Here is a 20,178-nt window from a genome sequence, read left to right as displayed (position 1 = left end):
TTGGCATGCTGGCAAGTGCTGGTGGGCGCCAAAGGGGTACACGATTTGGTTTTGCTGGTATCTGCAAGGCCGATTTCACGTCGGTCAGCAGTGATGTCGATTCTGCTGGGCAACGTTGGGGCGCTCTTTGCCCTTCCCCCTTTTTGGCAATCGTCTCAGGCTTTGTTTTGAGTTTCACTTCTCGTTTTGGCAGATTAGGTGGCTGCTCACTGGCAACAGTTTCTTTCGTTTCTGGGACCGCTGTCTCTTTCCGGTCAGCAGTGTCAGGCAAGACTTTCAGTGCAGTTGGAATCTTTTTGGCTTGGGTGGCATAGATCCACGACTTCCTTCCATCCACCCGTATTGCCGTCTGCATCGCTAAAAGTACATGATGGGGCCCGCGCCATCTGGGTGCTAATGATGACTTTCTTTCAAAGTTTTTTAGCAGCACCCAGTCTCCTGCTCCAGTGCGTGCCCCGGACCAGTATACCGTACTGGTAATGCCTCCTGCACCTGCTGATGAATCAAACGCAATTTCTGCATTAAGAGTCCCAATAAGTACTAAGCACAGGATGTTCTATCTCACTGAGTCATTTTGGCTGAGGTGCGCACCAAACATTTGCCGGCCTTCCCATTACGATTTCGTACGGGGAAAGCCCAGTTTTAGCCTGTACAGACGTACGCATGCATAATAGTGCTATTGGTAATGCATCCACCCAACTCAACTTGCTTCCCGCACAAATCTTGCTAATCTTTGATTTAAGAATCCCGTTGTGCCTCTCCAAAAGACCAGCAGAACTCGGATGCCTTGAACTATGGAATCTCTTATCAATCTGGAGACCAGCACATATCTGTAATACCACTGCACCCACAAAATGCGGACCATTATCAGACCATAGGACCCGGGGCAAGCCAAATCTGGAAAAATACTCCTTCAACATTACTTTTGCCGTAGTCATTGCTGTGCAATCTTTTAAAGGATATGCCTCCACCCACTTACTGAATACACAGATTACCACCAAGACATATTTTAAGTTTTGGCACCTCGCCATCTCTATGAAATCAAAATGAACTACTCCAAACAGCATGGAGGGCGGCCCAAAACTGCCTGTTGGAGTCACTGTTCCCTTTCCTACATTGTGTTGTAAACACGTGATACAGTTCTGCACCAACCTCTCTGCATTCTTTTTTATGTTTACATTCTGCCATACTCTAGAAAGGTGCTGTATCATTTTCTTGGCACAGATGTGCGTAGGGCTGTGGGCCATTGTGACCATTGCAGTCACATATGAATTTGGCAACATCCAGTTTCTAGTTCCCTTGTCCACCCAACAACCCTCCAAATCCAACTCAGCAGATCCCTCTGCCCATCCCTGTATTTCATCGGCCGTAGCCTCGGCCTTCATTTCTTTGACAGTCGCAACTCCATCTTCTATCATACAGAGTACTTCCTCTGTCTGAACCGTCATCATCTTGGTATTCAAATCAGTGGCAGTTTGTTTCGCAATTCTGTCTGCAAACGCGTTCCCCTCTCCTATTTTCCATGTTACTTTTTTATGTGCCTCGCATTTCACTATTGCTAGGCGCTTTGGAAACGTGAGTGCAGACAGCAATCGTACAATGAAAGGGCCATGTTGAATTCTGGCACCATGTGCTGTCAGAAACCCTCTCTCAGCCCAGAGTCAACCAAAGTTATGAACCACTCCAAGCGCGTACTGACTATCAGTATATATATTCACATTCAAATTTTCAGAAATCTCGCAGGCTCTGGTTACTGCTATTATTTCCGCGGCTTGTGCTGAATTATAGGGGATTCTTTTACTTTCTACAACACTCTCTAGGGTAGTGATAGCGTATGCAGCAGTTGTCGTGCCATCTGGTAATTTAAAAGATGAGCCGTCACAAAATAACTCTCCATCTGGCTCTTTCTGTGGAATATCACTTAAATCAACTCTTCCCTTGGTTTCTTCCTCAGTGACCATTAAGCAATTGTGGGGGGGTGATTCATTCTTCCCAATTTCTTTTATGGTTAGTGGCATTAATTCTGCAGGATTCAAAGTGCTACACCTCATAATTTGGATATGGGGCGTGAACAAGATAATCTCATATCTTGTCAATCTAGCAGAGGTGAGGTGTTGCGTCTGTGTCCTATTTAATAGAACGTCTATGGCATGTGGCACCATCAGAATTAAAGTGTACCCCAAAACCATCCCTTCCTTTTGTTTCACTGACGCAGCAGCCGCCGCGACAGATCGCAAACATCGTGGTAGTGCGCGCGCTACAGGTTCCAGCGCAGAAGAAAAATAGCCACATGGCCTATTTCTTCCACCTTGTTCCTGTGTCAAAACCACCAATGCACATCCTTCACTTTCACACACAAATAGTCTAAAATTTTTCTTATAGTTCGGCGTACCTAAAACTGGAGCCGAGCATAATGCAGTTTTCAATCCATCAAATGCTCTCTGACATTCCTCAGCCCACTGCAAAGGCATAACCGCATCTTTTCTAGTCAAATTCACTAATGGTTTCAGAATTAACGCAAAATTACCAATCCATTGTCGGCAATATGAAGCCATGCCTATTATGGCTCTGACTCCTTTTTGTGTCTTTGGAATAGGCATACAAGAAATACTTTCTATGCGTTCTGGCGTTAGTCTTCTCCCTCCTTTCGAAAGTAGGTAGCCCAAATAAGCCACCTCCTTTCGATTATACTGAAATTTCTTCAAACTAGTTTTATGGCCATGTGCCGCTAGGTGTGACAGTACTAATACAGTGCTTTCTTTACAAATCTCCTCTGTGTCTGCAGCTAGCAATAAATCGTCTATGTATTGCAAAAGTACACAACCCACGGGTAATTCCAGCATGTCTAGCTGTTCTTTTAATGCTCTACTGTAAATACTTGGACTTTCCGTATAACCTTGCGGATTCCGCGTAAATGTAAATGATCGTCCTCCTAATGTGAACGCGAACAAATATCTACTGTCCTTGTCCACTGAAATACTAAAGAATGCATTTTTCAAATCTATTACACTAAAATATTCTGCTGAAACAGGTATCATTGTCAATATTGTAGTGACGTCTGGCACTAGAGGAAATTGCAGATCTACTACTTTATTCAATGCGCGTAGATCAATTATGAAACGGTATGGTACCTCATTACCTCCTTTTTTTATAAACCGGAAGAATCGGGCTGTTGCAAGTACTGCCTGTGATTTCCTCTATTACCCCTAATTTCACCAAATCGGTAACAATATTCTTCAATCCTTTCTCACCTTCAACTGAAATTTTGTATTGGGGTATTCGCGGTAGGGTAACACCTTCTTTCAAAATAATCTTTACTGGCTCCATCTTTAAACATCCCACATCGTTGTCATGCATTGCCCATATACAGGTTGGTAGTTCCCCTGGTAACGCTTCAGACATGAATTCTGACACAGGGGCATCGTGTGGCCATATCGTTAGAAACACTCCGTCTGCCGTGCAATGTATAACAGAACCTAGTTTTTTCAACAAATTTAATCCCAACACATTTTCTCCACAATTTTCTGATAGAAGGAAAGGACAATGTTCGGTAAATGGTCCTATGGTAACTGGGACTGGTTAGGACACTGGGTTTATGACTGGTGTACCTGCGAACCCTACAGAAATATTCTTTTGCCCTGACAGTGGTATATTCGGAACCAAGTGATGGTCTATTGAACAATTCTGTGCCCCTTTATCTACAAGAAAGCGGTGCTCCTCATTCCCGACTCTCATTTCTAGGTAGGGTCCTCTCTGATTCACAGGAATAGACACTGGTTCCGACCCCTGTCCTGGGCTGTCCTATTTGGGAAATAACACATCGTCCGATGTGTAATCATTACTATTACTGTAATATGTGTTTGTCTGTGTATCGAAAACATTTCCACTCTTCCCTCTATTTCCCCCACTCTGATTTCCATATTGTTGATTTTGCTGTCCCTGACTCTGGTTTGGGGCATTTTGGTTTTGGCCTTGGTTTTGATTACCTCCATTATTATGATGCTGCTGCATACTATTCCTATTTGGTCCATTCGCTCCTGGGTGTCCTTTATGCTGTCTCCTCTGACCAGACCCATTTCTATTTTGTAGATGCGGGCATTGCGCTCACCAATGTCCTTCCTCTTTACAATATGCTCACTGATTCGGCCCCACTGTTCCCCCATGCATATTCAAACTACTCCTTCTGTGTGCGTTCCCTCGCCCTCTATTATGTCCTGTTACTTGCTGCAATAGTACCTGTGTTCTAATTAGACATTCCTTCGAGGCTGCCCCCACCTGTTTTAGCAACGATAATTCGTTCACCATCTCCTTCTGCCCCGGCGATGGTAACTGCTGCCGTTAATTATTCGACCCCTTTTCCCCCTTCCCAGGTCTCCCGACTTCCCTACTCCTGTACGCAGGTGCAGTAAACATTTCGGCATAGTCATTATCTAATTCATCTTTAAACTCAAAAAGTCTATACACATGTTCTCTCACTTCTTCATCCCTCTACCTACAGCGTGCTAATGCATTCAAATCTAACAATCGCTGCTGTGGTAATTTCCCAATTAGCTGTTTCCATTTCTCCACCAAATATTCACCCATGCATTCCAACACTACCTGTCTTTCGTTGCTTCTACGAAAGTCATATATCGAAGCCAATGTTGCCGTCCCATCATTCCCGTCTATATACATCTCTGCCTGTTGCTGCAATTCCACCTTCCTTTCTTTGCTGATTGCGCTGCGGGTTATCCTCGTGCACTCCCGTTGGTCAGTCCCGCCTCTTGCACCCGTGGTTTCAACTTCAACCCCGGGAGGAACGGACGGTACCGAGTCTGTGTCTAAGGCGGGAGATGCGGATGGGACAATGGGAACAGCGAGTGTCTGTTGTGGGCCTGGTTGGCTAGTAGGAAGTGTTACGTGCGCGGTCTGTGGCTGTGGGAGGGCTTGAGCTACCGGAGGGGGAGCTTTGGCTACGGGCAGGTCTGGGCGATGGCTACTGACGTGTCTGGTCTTACTTCTGATCTTGGGCCTTGTTTTGTATGGGTCAATATAGTTTCTATCAATTCATCTGCCATGTGTAATTCTCGCTGCGGGTATATCTTTTTTATATTCAACTGGTCATGCTTGCCTGCCCTTCTTAGACTCTCAGTCCACTCCTCCTCTTCTTTTTCTTCCGCTACCTCACCTTTTGATTTATGCCTGCGCGCATGCTTTGCTCTGCTTTTAAATCGGAGCATTGCTTCCTTTCTCCAGTCTTTAATAGTCTCAAATGCTGCAGGACGCGCTTTCTTTCTTATCAACACCCTTTATCTATCCTCGCCATCTCAAAACTACCATTAATCGGCCACTGATGGTCTTGTTGCTTTCTGGTTTGCCAATGCCAAGTCTCACAGAATATTATCGCACCCACTCCATACTTCACATACATCTCATGCGCCGGCGTTCCCCCAGGTGGTACAATTTGGCCATTTTCCAAAGATTGTCTACCACAGCGGAAAAACCCTGCTAGGGTGGACAATACCCCAGGCATGTTTCAACCTTCCCCCTGGTTAATCAACCTTACCTAGGGCATTTGATTTTGCAAAGTCAACTCTCAACCAATATCAGGATACTTTGAATCGGGGAATGACTCAACTGATAAATCAAGTCGTCTATATACAGACGCACCAAAGGATGTCGTGTCTGCATTTCTTGGCTTCCGCCTCGTTTCGGGACCCTCGCCTCCTTGTTCTCTAGCCAGGCACGTCGATCAGGGATCAGATGTGTGCAGATCTGCAAAAGAGTCTCTCATCACCTTTACAGGGTGCCCCGAACACCTCTTGATCCCGGCTCGATCGTCCCGTCCTCGCCGTTCTCTGCCTTTCTCAATTACGACGTGACGCGAAGGAACAAGTGGGGGAGGGTCCCTATTCGGGCGCCATCTTGAAAGCAGCCCCTAGGGGACCCTGATGTCTATGGAAACAAGGCGGGTCACCACACACGATAGAGACGCCAGACACGAGGTTGTATTCCCAAAGCTAGGGTTTTATTGCAAAGCAAAAGTCTCAGTTGGCCAACTCGGCCTCACGTCCCGCGACGTGTATCTCTAGACCTCGAGGGACGCAAGAGAGTGAATTACGTACATCAGTTACATATATACAAAATGCATATCAAACAATCAGCTATGACATGTTTAACACTCCCCCCTTTATTGGGTTTCTTTGAACTTGGTGTGATGATGGACATCTCCGACCACTATGACACCTTCAAACATCTAGTGTAGAAACAATTTGTAATTTGTGAGTGCGAAGGCATCTTTTGGTTATTGAATAGAACACGGCACTTCTGTTCTTGGAAGCGAACTACATACGGGGGGGAGTTGCATTCCGGACCTTGCTATCTATCAGGTGCTATTCACGTCCTGGGAGCCGACATTGCTCTAGCGGGCTCAGCAAAGGGGGGGCCGTTAGAACAGCATAATTCAAGCCTTTAGCGGTATTATTCTAACATATTCTGCCATATAACGAGACTGGCTGGCATCTGTGAAATGATTAAATGCCCTGCAGCTCTGCTTCAAGGCTACATTCGGGAGGGAGCCGGGCATTCTTCCTGGCGCTGCCTACGTTTGTGTTTCAGCGAACTCTTGTTATCCTCGCGGCCATGCGGCCTTGTCCTTTTCACATACAGACAACAATTTTCCACAGTTGAGCAGTGTAAGCGGAAAATATACTGCAAAGCAATAGGAACAGAAAGCAATGAGCAATGGTTAGAAAACAAAATGGCGATTCTTGTTACATCAAAATGGCCGTTCATTGGCAAACTCGAAAACCTATATTCTGTCGTATCGTGCATGAGGCGGTTGGTCCACGGCCACCAAAATGCGTTTGCGGTCTCAAAGAAGAGGTATCCGTATTTCTAGACTGACAAAGCCACCAGGTGAGATGGTCACTTTACCATCTCCGTCTACCTCTTGATCTTGGCTTTCTTGCTAGTCAGGATACCAGCCCTCCTGCATCTTGCAAGCAATTTGTTCACTCTGCACACTACCGCTGGCTCCGCCTCTTAGCGTGGCCCACCCCCGCAGGACGTCTTCCCGTCAGAATCTCGCCTCTGTTTAGGATTCACTCTCCTCCATTGAAGGTTCCTTGTGGTTTTATGTACATCATCACAAACAAAAGGGGTGTACCATTGTTCTTTGACTGTGGCGTTCAGGCGAAATGCTGCTTTAGCAGAATACAAAGTGATTGAAGAAAATGTACTATTCAGTAAATCCAAAACAGGGTTAACAACAGTCTTTCTGATTCCCATGTAGCCAGATAGCGTGTTATGGACAGGGAGTTCCTTGTAGGAATGGGAGTCCTTGTCCCCAAGAGGGGAGTCACTCCCATTGAGGTCCCACTTGCCCAGACCGCTAGGGAGGGTCATGCTAAGCTGGCTCACCTACTTAGCCTCAAAGGGAGTGGCTCCCCTCTGGGGAGAAGAGACAAATAGTCCAGATTCATCACAACTGTCACAATGTCTCATATGTGAATGATTTATTTTGAATATGTTAGTTTGTCTTGTATGGGGCGCCTGTGCACTCTTGTCTCTGAACATACAGTACTTGACATTACGCTTTGGGATCCATGCGTAACAAATGATGTGAACATTACCTTGATATGATATCTCACATCTTGGTGATTTATCTGTTTCACATGTTTTATTTTTTTCCCATTGTGGATATGCTGGATGACATACTAACCACATGCTTCTAGTCTGTGCACAATGCCGTAGTTGAGCGATACCTCTGTACAATCATTGAGCCATTCCCAACCCATCACTGTATCTAGTGCAGCATACCTACTGCATGCCATCTCGAATCTGGGTCCTGCCACTTACTGGCTGGACTGCTTTGAAGTGAGAACTCATTGTTACCTTGAAGGGGAAGAGTAGCCCACACACCTTGCACTGATGTATGGCATGAGCAGTCACACTACGGAATTGCAAACAACTTTTGGGAAATACTGTTAGATTCTACAGTGACCAAAACATTCACTTCTGTGCTTATTTCAATGTGCAAGACACTTTCTGTAACGTAGTACACTAAAAGAAATAAAAAGCAAGGGGCTCTGAGTCACTGTCACAATCAGCTATACATTGTGGGGGAGACTATTTCAGCAAGAGAACGGGATTAGCAATCACCATGGTGAGGAAGTGCACTAATGTGGCAGCGATGCCCACAACAATTCACTCAAAGAATGTGGAGGAAGTAGCAGCATGATGTTCAATGATGCATTTGTCGGTGAAGACTCATGTCAGCAGTGCAGTATATGGGGGCCAGCCGTCCTATAGAGAATATATGCTTACTCAGATTGCAGTTCTCGGTTGCCAACCTTAGCCCACCCAACCTACTTCCACATCTCACCCTCCCACTCAACAGTACACACCCACTGTAGCGGCTAGTCTAGAGGGAACATCTGCCTCTGACCCCCTTCTCTTTCTATGGATCCCTTCTCTTCCTTTCCATCTGCTGTTCTTCACTGTACCTTTACAATCTGCATGGTAAACACTCACTGAAGTCAAACTGTACACAACAGTAAAAGGTATATTTTTTTTATTTTGATCGAGGATGGCAAACCCCTTTACAAAACACATCCAGTACACCCTGTCCATCATTTTTACTTTATCACCATTGTTAGGGGATGTTGAAGGATTTTTCTGATGGGCTTGTGAGTTTACGGTGTCATGTGAAATAGTTTTGTGAAATGAACCTTAACACACGCTTTGCTTTGCTTGCCTTTCAGAAACCTGCGTGAGATCTATGATTCTCTTCTGCACGAAAATAATAAAATGACGGCACCACAAATGAAATATCTGCTGTCACAGAATTGAAATCTCTAAGTCAGTAATAAACTAGGCTTGAACTTCCGGAACGTAAATTCAGGAAGGCCACATCAGTGCATTATGGAACCTAATATGCAGTGGTGTCAATAAGATGAGATTTCTAATGGCACTCTAAAGCTACATCCAGCATCACCATCAAACGTGTGTTGGTTAATGCACTTGATTGGTCTGAGTTCCTCCTGACATCCAAAATTGCAGCACCACCCAGCATAATCAACATCTCAGTGCAGTCATGGTACCAGCAGGGATGGAATAGTGTAAAAACATCAATATTTTGAATAGAACTCTTAAGCCATGAGTGTCAACTTTCTCAAAATATCTTGTAATGTAGTCACTGGAGTCCATCCATCTACACACCCTGATCCTACAACAGCTTTAGTCAGTGCAGCTCACTGTATAACGAGTTGTGCAGTAGTATAAATACTTCAATATTTCTAACAAGATTCTTTAGCCACTTTCTGGACTTCTTAAAGAAGAGGTAAGTGTCCATCTCCAAGGACAGCTGACCAACAGTGATCATAAAAGGCATGAGGAACACTGCATTCGTCAAGGAAAACATTTTAGGATATCACCAACGGTACATGATGGTAAGACGCAGAAGCGTATTGCAGGCACCAAACGCAGCATCATCTCATGCTAGGAATTCCAGACATAACGTTCACTGATGAAACCTCCGTTGATTCCAATAGAAAGAAAGGCCATCTATCGGAGGCACACAGTGTGAAGCCACAGGGGAAAGCGCATGTTTGGGAGGACATCTTCAAAGACTGTCTGACGATATTGATCACCAAAGCACCAATGTGCACTGCTTTCCTTAAGAGTCAAGAGTAGGAGCCAAACCTTAACACATATTGTACAACAGGCACCCACAATCTAAGGATCATTATGGATAACATCCCAAAACATGAACTGGGTACAGCATTAATGGAAAGACCAGGCATGAACTGGGTGGGAACTCCACGGGTGTCACCTGAAATGAATCTGCTGGACATGTCCTGCTCAACTGGCATTTGTTATTTTCTCACATAATGATTGACATTCTAAAGCCGCACAATGCCATCAAAAGGTTTTGATTGGCAGTCCACATTAGATACCTTTCATGTAGAACAAATAAGCCAGAGACTTCTTTTTGCGGTTCCGATTAAACCTATTGCCAACAAGGGAATCTTTAGCATCAAGGAAACTCCTACCAAAGGACATGGTTTTTTGTAGATTTTGTAAAAAAGGAAATGAAACAGAAACCTTGAAACACATTATCATATCTTGTCCAGCCCTGATCCATACTAAGATACGCATCAGAGATATGTATCTAACAGCAACACTTCAGCTAAATCCAGAAGATCGCTGGGCAAAGTTCCTCCAGGGTGAAACAAAAAAGGAGATTTTCGCCATTGTACATTTCCTAAAGATGATTTTGGAAGAAAAACAGAGTTAAGAAAGAACTTTTGCAACCACACCCCAACACACAGAACAATAATTCCTTAGAATCAGTATCACATTTGCAGCTCACACAGTGCATTTGGCACATACAAAGACATCACTGCCAATTGCAAACGTAGTATAATAGGCACTATTCTATTTATACAGTGGTTAGTCTTGTCGAAGGATGTCAGATGTCAGTGATGTCAGATTAGTGGGTGTCAATACAGCTTTGCAGTTTGTGTTGGGTTGAGGAGGTTGTGGTATGTGAGTTGGGCACTTAGACTGGTGAATTGGTGATGACATTGATAGTAAATGAGAGTGGCATTAATTGCACGATTCCAAGTTCAAGAACCCTTTATATGTTTGCACACTTCAATATGTGAATTTGTCCAACAATCAAGACTGCACAAATGATACGATGATAGTTATCATATGCCTTATTTCCAGTCCATCATTACATGGTTTGAAACATTGCTGCATTAGTTTGAAGCTGACAAAATGTTTCAATAGAATGATGATCAGTGATGAGGCTCAACCCCAACAATTATGAGTGCTCACTTTCACTGGTGGGTTTTCTTTAACCACAAGACCACCATTGCTTGCCTACGATAAATACCGAAGAACAAATGTGCCTGGGTGTTGTGGACAGAGAAGGCATGTGTAGGAACAAGAATACTTTTGAATGACAAAGACCAACCAAATGGCACCGTGATGCACAGACTCTCATGTGAATGTGATTGCGACCCCTGGCGATATGTTGCAGTCAAAATAGTGTTGCAAAGTGTCAATGATATAGTTCGTGCAGCCAGGGAAACAAAGTGATATGCCCAATTGGCCCACTAATGAGCAGAGCAAGCATATACAATAAATACCCGCTTTGTGTTTTTCTAGGAGGGAAGATCACTTACCCATGCATATGCAAGATCAATATCAGTGAGAGCTGAAGGAATCCATTGGTGGCGATTGCAGCATGTACAGTTCTCCCATGTCTCAATGTTTGGCACAGCAACATCAAATGGAAAGAGTCGTGTGTCTGGAAATGCCTTCCAGTTGCTCCAAAGCCCAGCATTAGAAAGTAGGGAAACCTCACCAGGATTGGTCCATCTGGAATTGTGAAACCTGTCCAGAGAAGCTGAACTGTATGGCAAAGTGCTGCCTGATTCTGGCTTCCTTCGTGCGGTGTCTTTGCAGGTCTTTCTTTCTTGAGACTTTGTTAATTTCATGCATGTAGTTACTGTTTCTTCATCATCCTCTTCTGTATCATGGGGATAGTCTGAAATTCCAAACAAAATGTAAACTTTCAGTTCAACTAAAAACTTGAGCTCAGACCATGTTTGTACTTGTAAAGGGTGTGTTTTGCTCAGAAACTCTATTGTGTGCACCCCACAAAACCAAGACAATTGTGGGTAACATGAAGCCGTATGTTTGGCAGATGTTGCACTTTAAAAATATCTTCTAAAATATGAAAATGGAAAAATACACCCACTTAATATTTCTTTATTTGATGAATTCTAGGTTTTTGTTTTTAAAATATGTTCATTGTGGTGAAGAGTTTGGCTAATTCACTCAAACAATAGAAACCCTGATTAGTATTGACAAAAGTATACATCATTACTTTCAGAAATCTTCCATATGGGCAGGACTTCACCCTCTATAATCTTTGATATGTTTACTTTATATCTAGAGATCATAGAACATATGCTCCTGCCTTGCAGCATATTGAATATATTCATGATTTCTGAATTTAAACACAATACAATGTTATATGAACTTAAAAAAAAACACACGTTAATACCTGAATTAGGCTTAGAAATTCATGTATTTTTGGGCCTTCATGCTCATCCAATCACTACTTCAGGCACATATGGAAAAAAGCATAGAAACAACATCACAACTTAACCAGTCACTTCTGGAAATACTTGTCTCTGCCTGTCTGTTCCTGATTGTGTAGTTTCTTCAGATAGGCATGGGCCGCACACAGGTTGACCACACAATTTGCTGTTTGAATAGCAACTTGAAGTACGTGGGGGCGGGAGCGAAATACACTCTTTTGGGCTGCACGGGCATGAAGGGATTGGATGGTGTCAGCCATGCTCAGTGCTATCCTGTTGAGTGCCGGCATATGTCAGGCTGCTCCTTTGCTAGATTCCATGTTTGTGTCTCTAGAAGGGTGGCAGGAAAGGAGCACAACATGTAATGTGTTAGGCTTTTGACTCATGGGGGCTGGAGTTGGAATGCTGGTGTCAAATACCTTATCGGGTTTCTGTTTCTCTACACATGATAAGGAAAGGGAAGAGTCTGACATGATCCAGGGGGCTTCACAGGTCCATGGGAAATTGCTTCAGAGACTGGGGCTTATGCGCTGTCAGTCAGGAGCAAATGGAGGTCCATGGAGAAATTGATACAAGGTCTGGATGTAATGATCCCTGCATCTCTATGGGTGGAAGATAGAGAGTCTAGTATGTAAATACAACTGCCCCAGACCACGGCTAAAGAGCGACTGGCAAGACACTAGAATTAAGGTAAATCCTTGATCCATTGACTTTCACAACATTCTATGGCTTTTAACAGCATCAAAAAGGTGTAATGTAAATCAATCGAACTGTACTGTTCAAAAGTTGAAATGTGACAAGCAATTTTATGTTCTTGACTTTTTGCATTGGTTTTCCCATATGTACACATCACAGTCCAAACTACTGAATCGAGTGTCGCCAAATCTATTTTGCCAGTGGGGAACTTTGTTGAATTGGTCTTTATGTAGTGCATTTGGTATATTTTGTATTATTTTGAATACTTCTAGGTGAGACGCCAATGAATGAACTACAGAAGGAGCAGGTGTGTCAAAGGCCATAATGGAGATGTGGGCTGGTATTCTAAGAACAGTAGTTCAGAGGTGGAGAAGAAATGAGGTGTTCTGGAGAAGGAGGCAGAGCAAGTCGTGGGGATTCAATCCTATCCCTTCCCAGCAAGGCCAGACAGCTGCCTTTACTTATAGGGGCCCAAGCATTACCCAAAGTTGTGCACCAAGTTCATACGTATGGCCACAGCCACAGTTGTCTCACCAAGCTTGCAGACATCTCAACTCACCCAACATCTTTTGGGGTTAAACTGGCAGGAGGTGAATGGCTCATTTCAGACGAATCATAAGCTGCAGTAAACACGATTTGTGGGAGGACATTTGCATCATTTGATACCAACAGCACCAGTCACAGCAACATCTTCAACCGCAGGACCCACAACAGCAACAGCAGTGGCAATAACAGCAGCGGCAATGGATACAAAACCATGGAGATGGGAGCAAGTCCAACACCATCCAGTTCGGATGCTTAGGATCTTTTCCCCCCTAACATGCATCAGCATGGGGTATTGAAACTGGGCTGCCCATGCCACCACCTGATACTCATTGCAGCTTCCTCTTTTCTGCAGTGAGTGGAGACATGGCTGTAATGCAGGGCCCTGTGTGGCTATTTTGTTTGCTGGTCTTGAAAAGCTGTTTTTGTTAACGGCAACAGTAATAAGTCTCCATAAATTCAATTAAAAACATATTTGCTTTTCCCTTTGTTTTTTGCTCAACCAGACCACCCCACAATCCTGCAATAGCTCTGTTAAGAGCCAGCACTCTGGACTAAGAAATATTAACAGTATATGCTCAGTTCTGTCCTGATTGTTTGATGAACAATGAAATCCCAAACGGAAAGGAAGCTTTGCTGAGTTCTTTTATGGGCTAAACAATTATGAGAGCAAGTGGAACACTGTTGTAATACGGACTAAATGAAGTTGAGTGACTTTGAATAATAAGGGATGAAGCTTAATCTAAACCAGGGTTGTCCCACTCTCATGATATCCCTCATTAATATTAATGAGGAAAAATGTGCATACATTTAGAATGATGGTATGCAAATGTTCTCATGCGTATTAATTAGGGATAGTCTGAAAACGTAACATGGATCTGGCCCTTGAGTCCTGGAGTTGGACAGCCCTGATATAAACCATAGTTGCCTAGATAGAACAAAGAGGTGTGTTAAGGTTCTGCCAACCATAGCAATCCATACGAGAGAACAAATACATTCACAAAACTGAAACACATGAAACACTCTTAGGAGATGGTGATTACACAGAACACCAGCCAGGGCACTGTGAGTCACAAACCACTTTATACTTTATGTTGGTCGCAAGTAGACACTTTGAAACCACGCACAGGTCAGATTTGGTAATGGCAGCTGTGCATTGATTCTGTTTTATTAACGTCTCCTAAAAGTATTTAATAGTATTAAATGTATTTGTTGTAATTGGCAATGCCCAAATGGGCACTGCTATATCAATGCTTTTTTCCAATATGTAATTTGTTGTAAAGTTAATATGTGAGAATGTGCATTTTGGATCTGAAACTCAACAAGCGCAACTTGTGCCACAACATTCAAAGTGTTAAAGAAACATTAAAGTTTCTGTAAAGCTTAAACATCATTTTTTTTTTAAAGTGTAGTATTTGTACATGGACATATACATTCTGTATCCACATTTGTGAAATGCAAAATGGCAGCCTTTCACACATGAATGTGTTGCCAGGCATATCTATGTGTGTAAATGGGGAAGTACATTGCACATGGAACATTCGTCAGGAAGACTACATCAGACCAATGTTTAGAGAGCTTGTTTGCTTCGCTCGTGTACCGCATCCCTGCAGAATATTTACAAGGAAAGCAAACCACATTTCAGAAACAAGGCATATTGTTTATGTTGAATCTGCACCCCTTTTTACACGAGTAAAGTATCACTCGCCTGTTTAAACGGTATATTCGTTTGTTTCAATCATGATATTTGACCCTGCTCCCGTTCTGCTGTGTGGCTTCAGTGTGTTATCGATGAGTCTACTACATAATTGTGTGTCAAAGGTGTTGCAGACTTGTTTAGGGTATTAATTCTTACTGTCTGCCATAATTACTGAACCGTTCATGAATTATATGTAAATTGTTGAGAGCGGAGGATCAGGGATACTCACTTTTCATCCTCTTAGAGTGGCCCCATGTACATACTTTTTCACTGTGTTGTCGCAAAGCACCTGCCCTTCTACTGGTAAGAAAAGGTGTACATACTTCTGAGGCCATTTAAAACAAGTGTTCCTAAAAGGTGGAGGTAAACACAGCAGTCTTTGGGCTAACATCCTCCAGAGGACTTTACCTCCAGAGGCATTCCTTTGGAATACCTCCAAACTCTAACTACGGTGGCCACTAATTTCAGCAGTATTTTGCAAATAATGGTGTGATTACTGTTCCTATCAAACCCTTAATGACCCCATTTGTCTGTACATGCAGTTGAGGAAATTGGTTTGGTAGCCAGTTACTATAGTGCATCTGCCATGATAGGTCTATAGGTAAAAGTGCAAATCACTGGGACAAATCACTGGTGGGGTGTGGCTGACCTTTTTTATAAATGTGGTCAACTGACAAAGATGGATTTATGCAGAACACTAGAGCAGATTGGATTTGACCAAGATCACAAGGCCAATTGTCTGCCTTCTGCTGCTCATAGTTTCGCATGTCTTGCGTTTCTAACTAGTTGTGGAGCAGGGTGTGGAGCAGGGTTAATGTTTTCAGGTTTTAGTCAAAGGCAATTCTATGTTTACAACATGATGCATGCTGGTCTTTAAATTAAGTTGATATGGTGAACCAATGAGCGATGCTCAGATAAACAGTGGTAAATTCTATGAACATTATGTGCAAGTATTTTATTTCACTTTACCAAAGAAAATGTTATTCGTTTTGTCAGATTGGTGCTTCGGCTCACATACAAATGAGTAGTAGTAGAGTGGAGAGTGGAGTAGTACTAGTGTGCAGGGGGCTTTAGTAAAGTGGAGAGGGGAATATTAGTATTGCGGAGAGGGAGTAATAGTGTTGGAAGAGCGTTGGTAGTAGTAATATGGGAAGGACAGAGTAATATTAGTGTGGAGAAGGGAGTACAGGAGGAGAGAGTAAGATCCACGGTTTGAGGTAGATAGTAGAGCGCAACATCAGAGGAAGAGAGTAGGAAGCGCAAGGGAGAGATGAAGGATGGAGTAGGGTGGAGGAGAGAAGAAGGAGAATGGGGTGAGAGACAGAAAGAACTAGGGAGAGGAACAGTAGGGCTTGGAAGTAAGAGACAAACTGAGACTAGAGTATCTAAAAGGCACCTATCATTACAGATTTCGTTTGGGGACCTCTAAGATTATTCCCGGATGGATAAGGTGTTTGCTTTTGGGCCATCATGTTCAGTCAGGTGGATATTATATATTAGCTACTGATCTCTAGTGACAATCCTTGGGTTGAGGGATGTATGGGCTAGCTGAAAAGAGAGAGAGAGAGAGAGAGAGAGAGAGAGAGAGAGACAAACACAGACACTGGGAAACTCCCTAAACAAAACAAACAATACACCTGAACTGCCTTCGAGAACTGGTGTGTTTCTGAAGCAGTCTGTCACAGCCCTCAGGCCTCCATCTTGGATTTCATTTACATTTCTCCAGGAGCTCTTTGGTCAGAGGTATGTGTTCTCTGTTCTCCTAGTTCTGCAAGGGCGACTGTGTTTCTGCACCCACCAGGATTTGCATGCAAGAAATAACTGCGTTTTTATTTGTTTTATGTCACCACATTCACACAAACCCCCTGCTTTAACGTCAAAAATGACAGTACATGTTCAACAGTAGCAGTGGACCAGGACACAGTTTCTGGTTGTCATTCTCTTTAGAGTATCCCACACTGTTATGACGTATATCATAACCTTCATGTCGGAGCCTAACCTCCACTCCAAATGTGGTCTTAATGCCAACCTGAGGCTGTGATAGGTTTCGCAGCAGGGAACCTTACAGCAAAAGAAACTACTGTTGCTGAGCACTTGACAGGCTTACTGTTGGGCATCAATTGTGTTCTGGGTCTACCTTCTTGATTCTCTATGTACAAATGTGCATTACCCATGTGTGTATGATAAACATTAGATGCCATAAATATCATTCCTACACATTGTCGCAAACTCACCAAGTGTTTGCACGTGCAATAGAGTGTCTTTTACTCTCATAAATGGAAACACATTAATAATGCTCTCATGCTCATGTTTGAATATATGTTTATTTATTCTTTGCAGAGATAATGTATGTTATGTTATGTTAAGTTATTTTGCATTTATATAGTGCCTTATATACCATCGGTGTGTTCTGAAGGTGCTGGTTGGTTGAACGCCCTTGGGAACCGAAGTTCAGATCAGTAGAGAGAGTCAACGGTGCGTGTACGCACCGGGTATGTGTGCAGCAGGTGTGGTATTCGTGAAAAAAGCTGCTTCTTAGCGGTAGGTGTGATGGTTGAGATCAGGGGTATGTGTTCGTTCTGGCAGGATTTATCCAGACCGACTGTGGCTGCATTAGGCCTGAGGAGAACGCCTGGCTGGGGGGGGGTGTAACCAGCAGTGTTTACTTAGAATGATGGGGAGTGAGCGGGAGATGTTAGTATGAGAACAGTTATACCGAATGGTGTCATAGTATCTCTATGTTCTAGTTGAGTGGTGGTGTAAAGAAGAGAGTAAGCGTGGGGTGTGATATGATGGGTTACATGCTCTTTCAAACGTTACTTGCATTCCAGACCATACTATGTACGTCGCGCAGTTCTATGCGCTCCAGTCAGTTCTAGGTACTTTTATTCATTCCATGCATCCCCGTCTGTGCTACACACTCCGGTCTGCTTGACGCACTCATGCACTCCAGTCCGCCTCGCGCGCTCTTGTCTGCCCCATGCATGCACTCCTTTCTGCCCCACGCATGCAGTCCTGTTTGCCCCATAATTTCGTATTCACCCACTCTACGCAGTCACCCGCTCTACGCATTCACTCGCTCCGGCACTCATGTATTCTCGGCACTCATCAGCTCCCTGCACCCATCCGTTCCCCGCACTCACCAGCTCCCCGCACTCCCCAGCTCCCCACACTCTCCAGCGCCCCGCACTCATCCGCTCCCCTGCACTCATCTGTTCCCTCAGTCATCAGCTCTCCTCACTTCTCCGCTCTATGCACTCATCCCCTCTATGTACTCATCTGCTCAATGCACTTGTGCTTTCCACGCATTCAACTCCTCCGCTCCCCGCACTCATTCGCTCACTTCATTCATCCGCTCCTGGCGCTCATCAGTTCCTCGTATTCATCTGCTCCCAGTATTCATCCGCTCCCCGTACTCATCTGCTCCCGTACTCATCCACTCTCCGTACTCATCCACTCCTCGTACTCATCCACTCCTCGTACTCATCCACTCCCTGTACTTATCCACTCCCCGTACTCATCCACTCCCAGTACTCTTCTGCTCAATGCATTTGTGCTTTCCACGCATTCAGCTCATCTGCTCCCCGCACCCATCCGCTCCGCACACTCATCCGCTCTAAGCACTCATACGCTCCTATGCTTTCGTGCTTTCCCCGCGTTCAATATTATTAAGCATTTATCAGCCCCTTAGAGACATTCTGTAATACGTAGTAATCCTGGTCTATAAATTCATCCACTCTGTAGCCTCGTTCGCTCTGTAACCTTGTCCGCTCTACACACTCTTCCGCTCTACACAATCTTCCGCTCCACATACTCTTCCGCTCTACACACTCTTCTGCTCTACACACTCTTCCGCTCTACACGGTCTTCCGCTCTACATGCTCTTCCACTCTACATGCTCTTCCGCTCTACATGCTCCTCCGCTCTACACGCTCCTCTGCTCTAAATGCTCCTGTGCTCTACACGCTCCCTCGCTCTACCCGCTCCCCCATTCTCTACTCTCCCCGACTCTACACGCTCCCCCACTCTACACGCTCCCCCTGTCTACACGCTCCCTCACTTTACATGTTCATGCGTTCTGTACATTCATCAGTTCTACATCCGCTTCTCCGTAATTATGCACTCATCCGCCATACACGCTCGTCCGCTCTTCACACCCAACCACTCCAGACACCCATCCGCTTAACATATTCATCCATTCTATAACTTCATCCGATCTACAAACTCATTCAATTTACACACTCATTTAATCAATGTAGTCATCTGTTCTTCCACTCATGCATTCTTCCATTCAGTGCATTCAACTGTTTATACTTAACCACTCTACACACTCAAACGCTTAACAAATTCATTCGTTCTATACACTTATCCAATGTACACACTCATTCAATTTACACACTTATTCAATCTATATGGGCATCAGTTCTTCCACTCATGCATTCTTTCACTCAGGGCATTCATCTGTTCAACGGTCTTCATCTATTCTAACTATTTCATCGACGCCATTCATTTCGTTCCCTCTTCATGCATTATGTGCATTTCAGCAGTATATATCTTATTACAGTTTCCCTATGATTTATTCTTATTATCCGCATCACTGTTTTGATCTACATTACTCGTTTAATTCTGTTTGTCTTTCTAGTTTATATTCGGGGTCATTAGCTGTCAATTTCTCGCCTCAGGTAGTTTGTTGGGTTGATGTCATTGAGATGCTCATTGTCTGTTTGGGTTAGTTTGGTTACCGGTTGGCTTTTAGGGGAAGAGCCAGGTTTTCAGCACTTTGCGGAAAGATGTTAAATCCTCAGTTTGGCGGATGTGGGGTGGGAGTGAGTTCCACAGGGTGGGGGCCAGGGCTGAGAATGCTGATCCGCCTAATCTGACTGAGTTTGTCTTAGGAAAGACTAGGAGGCCGGCTGAGCTTGATCGTAGGGTGCGAGGGGGGTGATAGGGTTTTAGTTTGTCTTGAAGATATTGAGGTCCGGTTTTATGCAGTGCTCGATGGGAGATGCATAAGGTTTTGAAAGTCACCCTTTGGGCTACTGGAAGCCAGTGCAGCGTTTTAAGGGCTGGGGAGATGTGGTCTCTTGGGCCAAGCGCAAGTAGCAATTTGGCTGCCGCGTTTTGTGCCCTTTGGAGTTTATT

General features: G+C 44.1%; 1 protein-coding gene across 3 annotated transcripts in view; it reads right to left on the bottom strand.

Moving 5' to 3' along the window:
- SAMSN1 (SAM domain, SH3 domain and nuclear localization signals 1) overlaps positions 1–20,178 on the bottom strand; it is a 1,266,558-nt gene that overhangs the window by 611,975 nt on the left and 634,405 nt on the right. For all 3 annotated transcript variants that reach the window (XM_069636417.1, XM_069636418.1, XM_069636419.1), the window contains one exon: positions 11,175–11,539. In XM_069636417.1, coding sequence (XP_069492518.1) covers positions 11,175–11,539 — 365 coding nt within the window. The remainder of the gene's footprint in view (positions 1–11,174; positions 11,540–20,178) is intronic.

This window comes from Ambystoma mexicanum, chromosome 7p (assembly GCF_040938575.1).
Source record: "Ambystoma mexicanum isolate Mex_15411 chromosome 7p, UKY_AmexF1_1, whole genome shotgun sequence".
NCBI classification, from domain to species: Eukaryota; Metazoa; Chordata; class Amphibia; order Caudata; family Ambystomatidae; genus Ambystoma; species Ambystoma mexicanum.
This window is presented reverse-complemented; position numbering and strand designations above follow the sequence as displayed.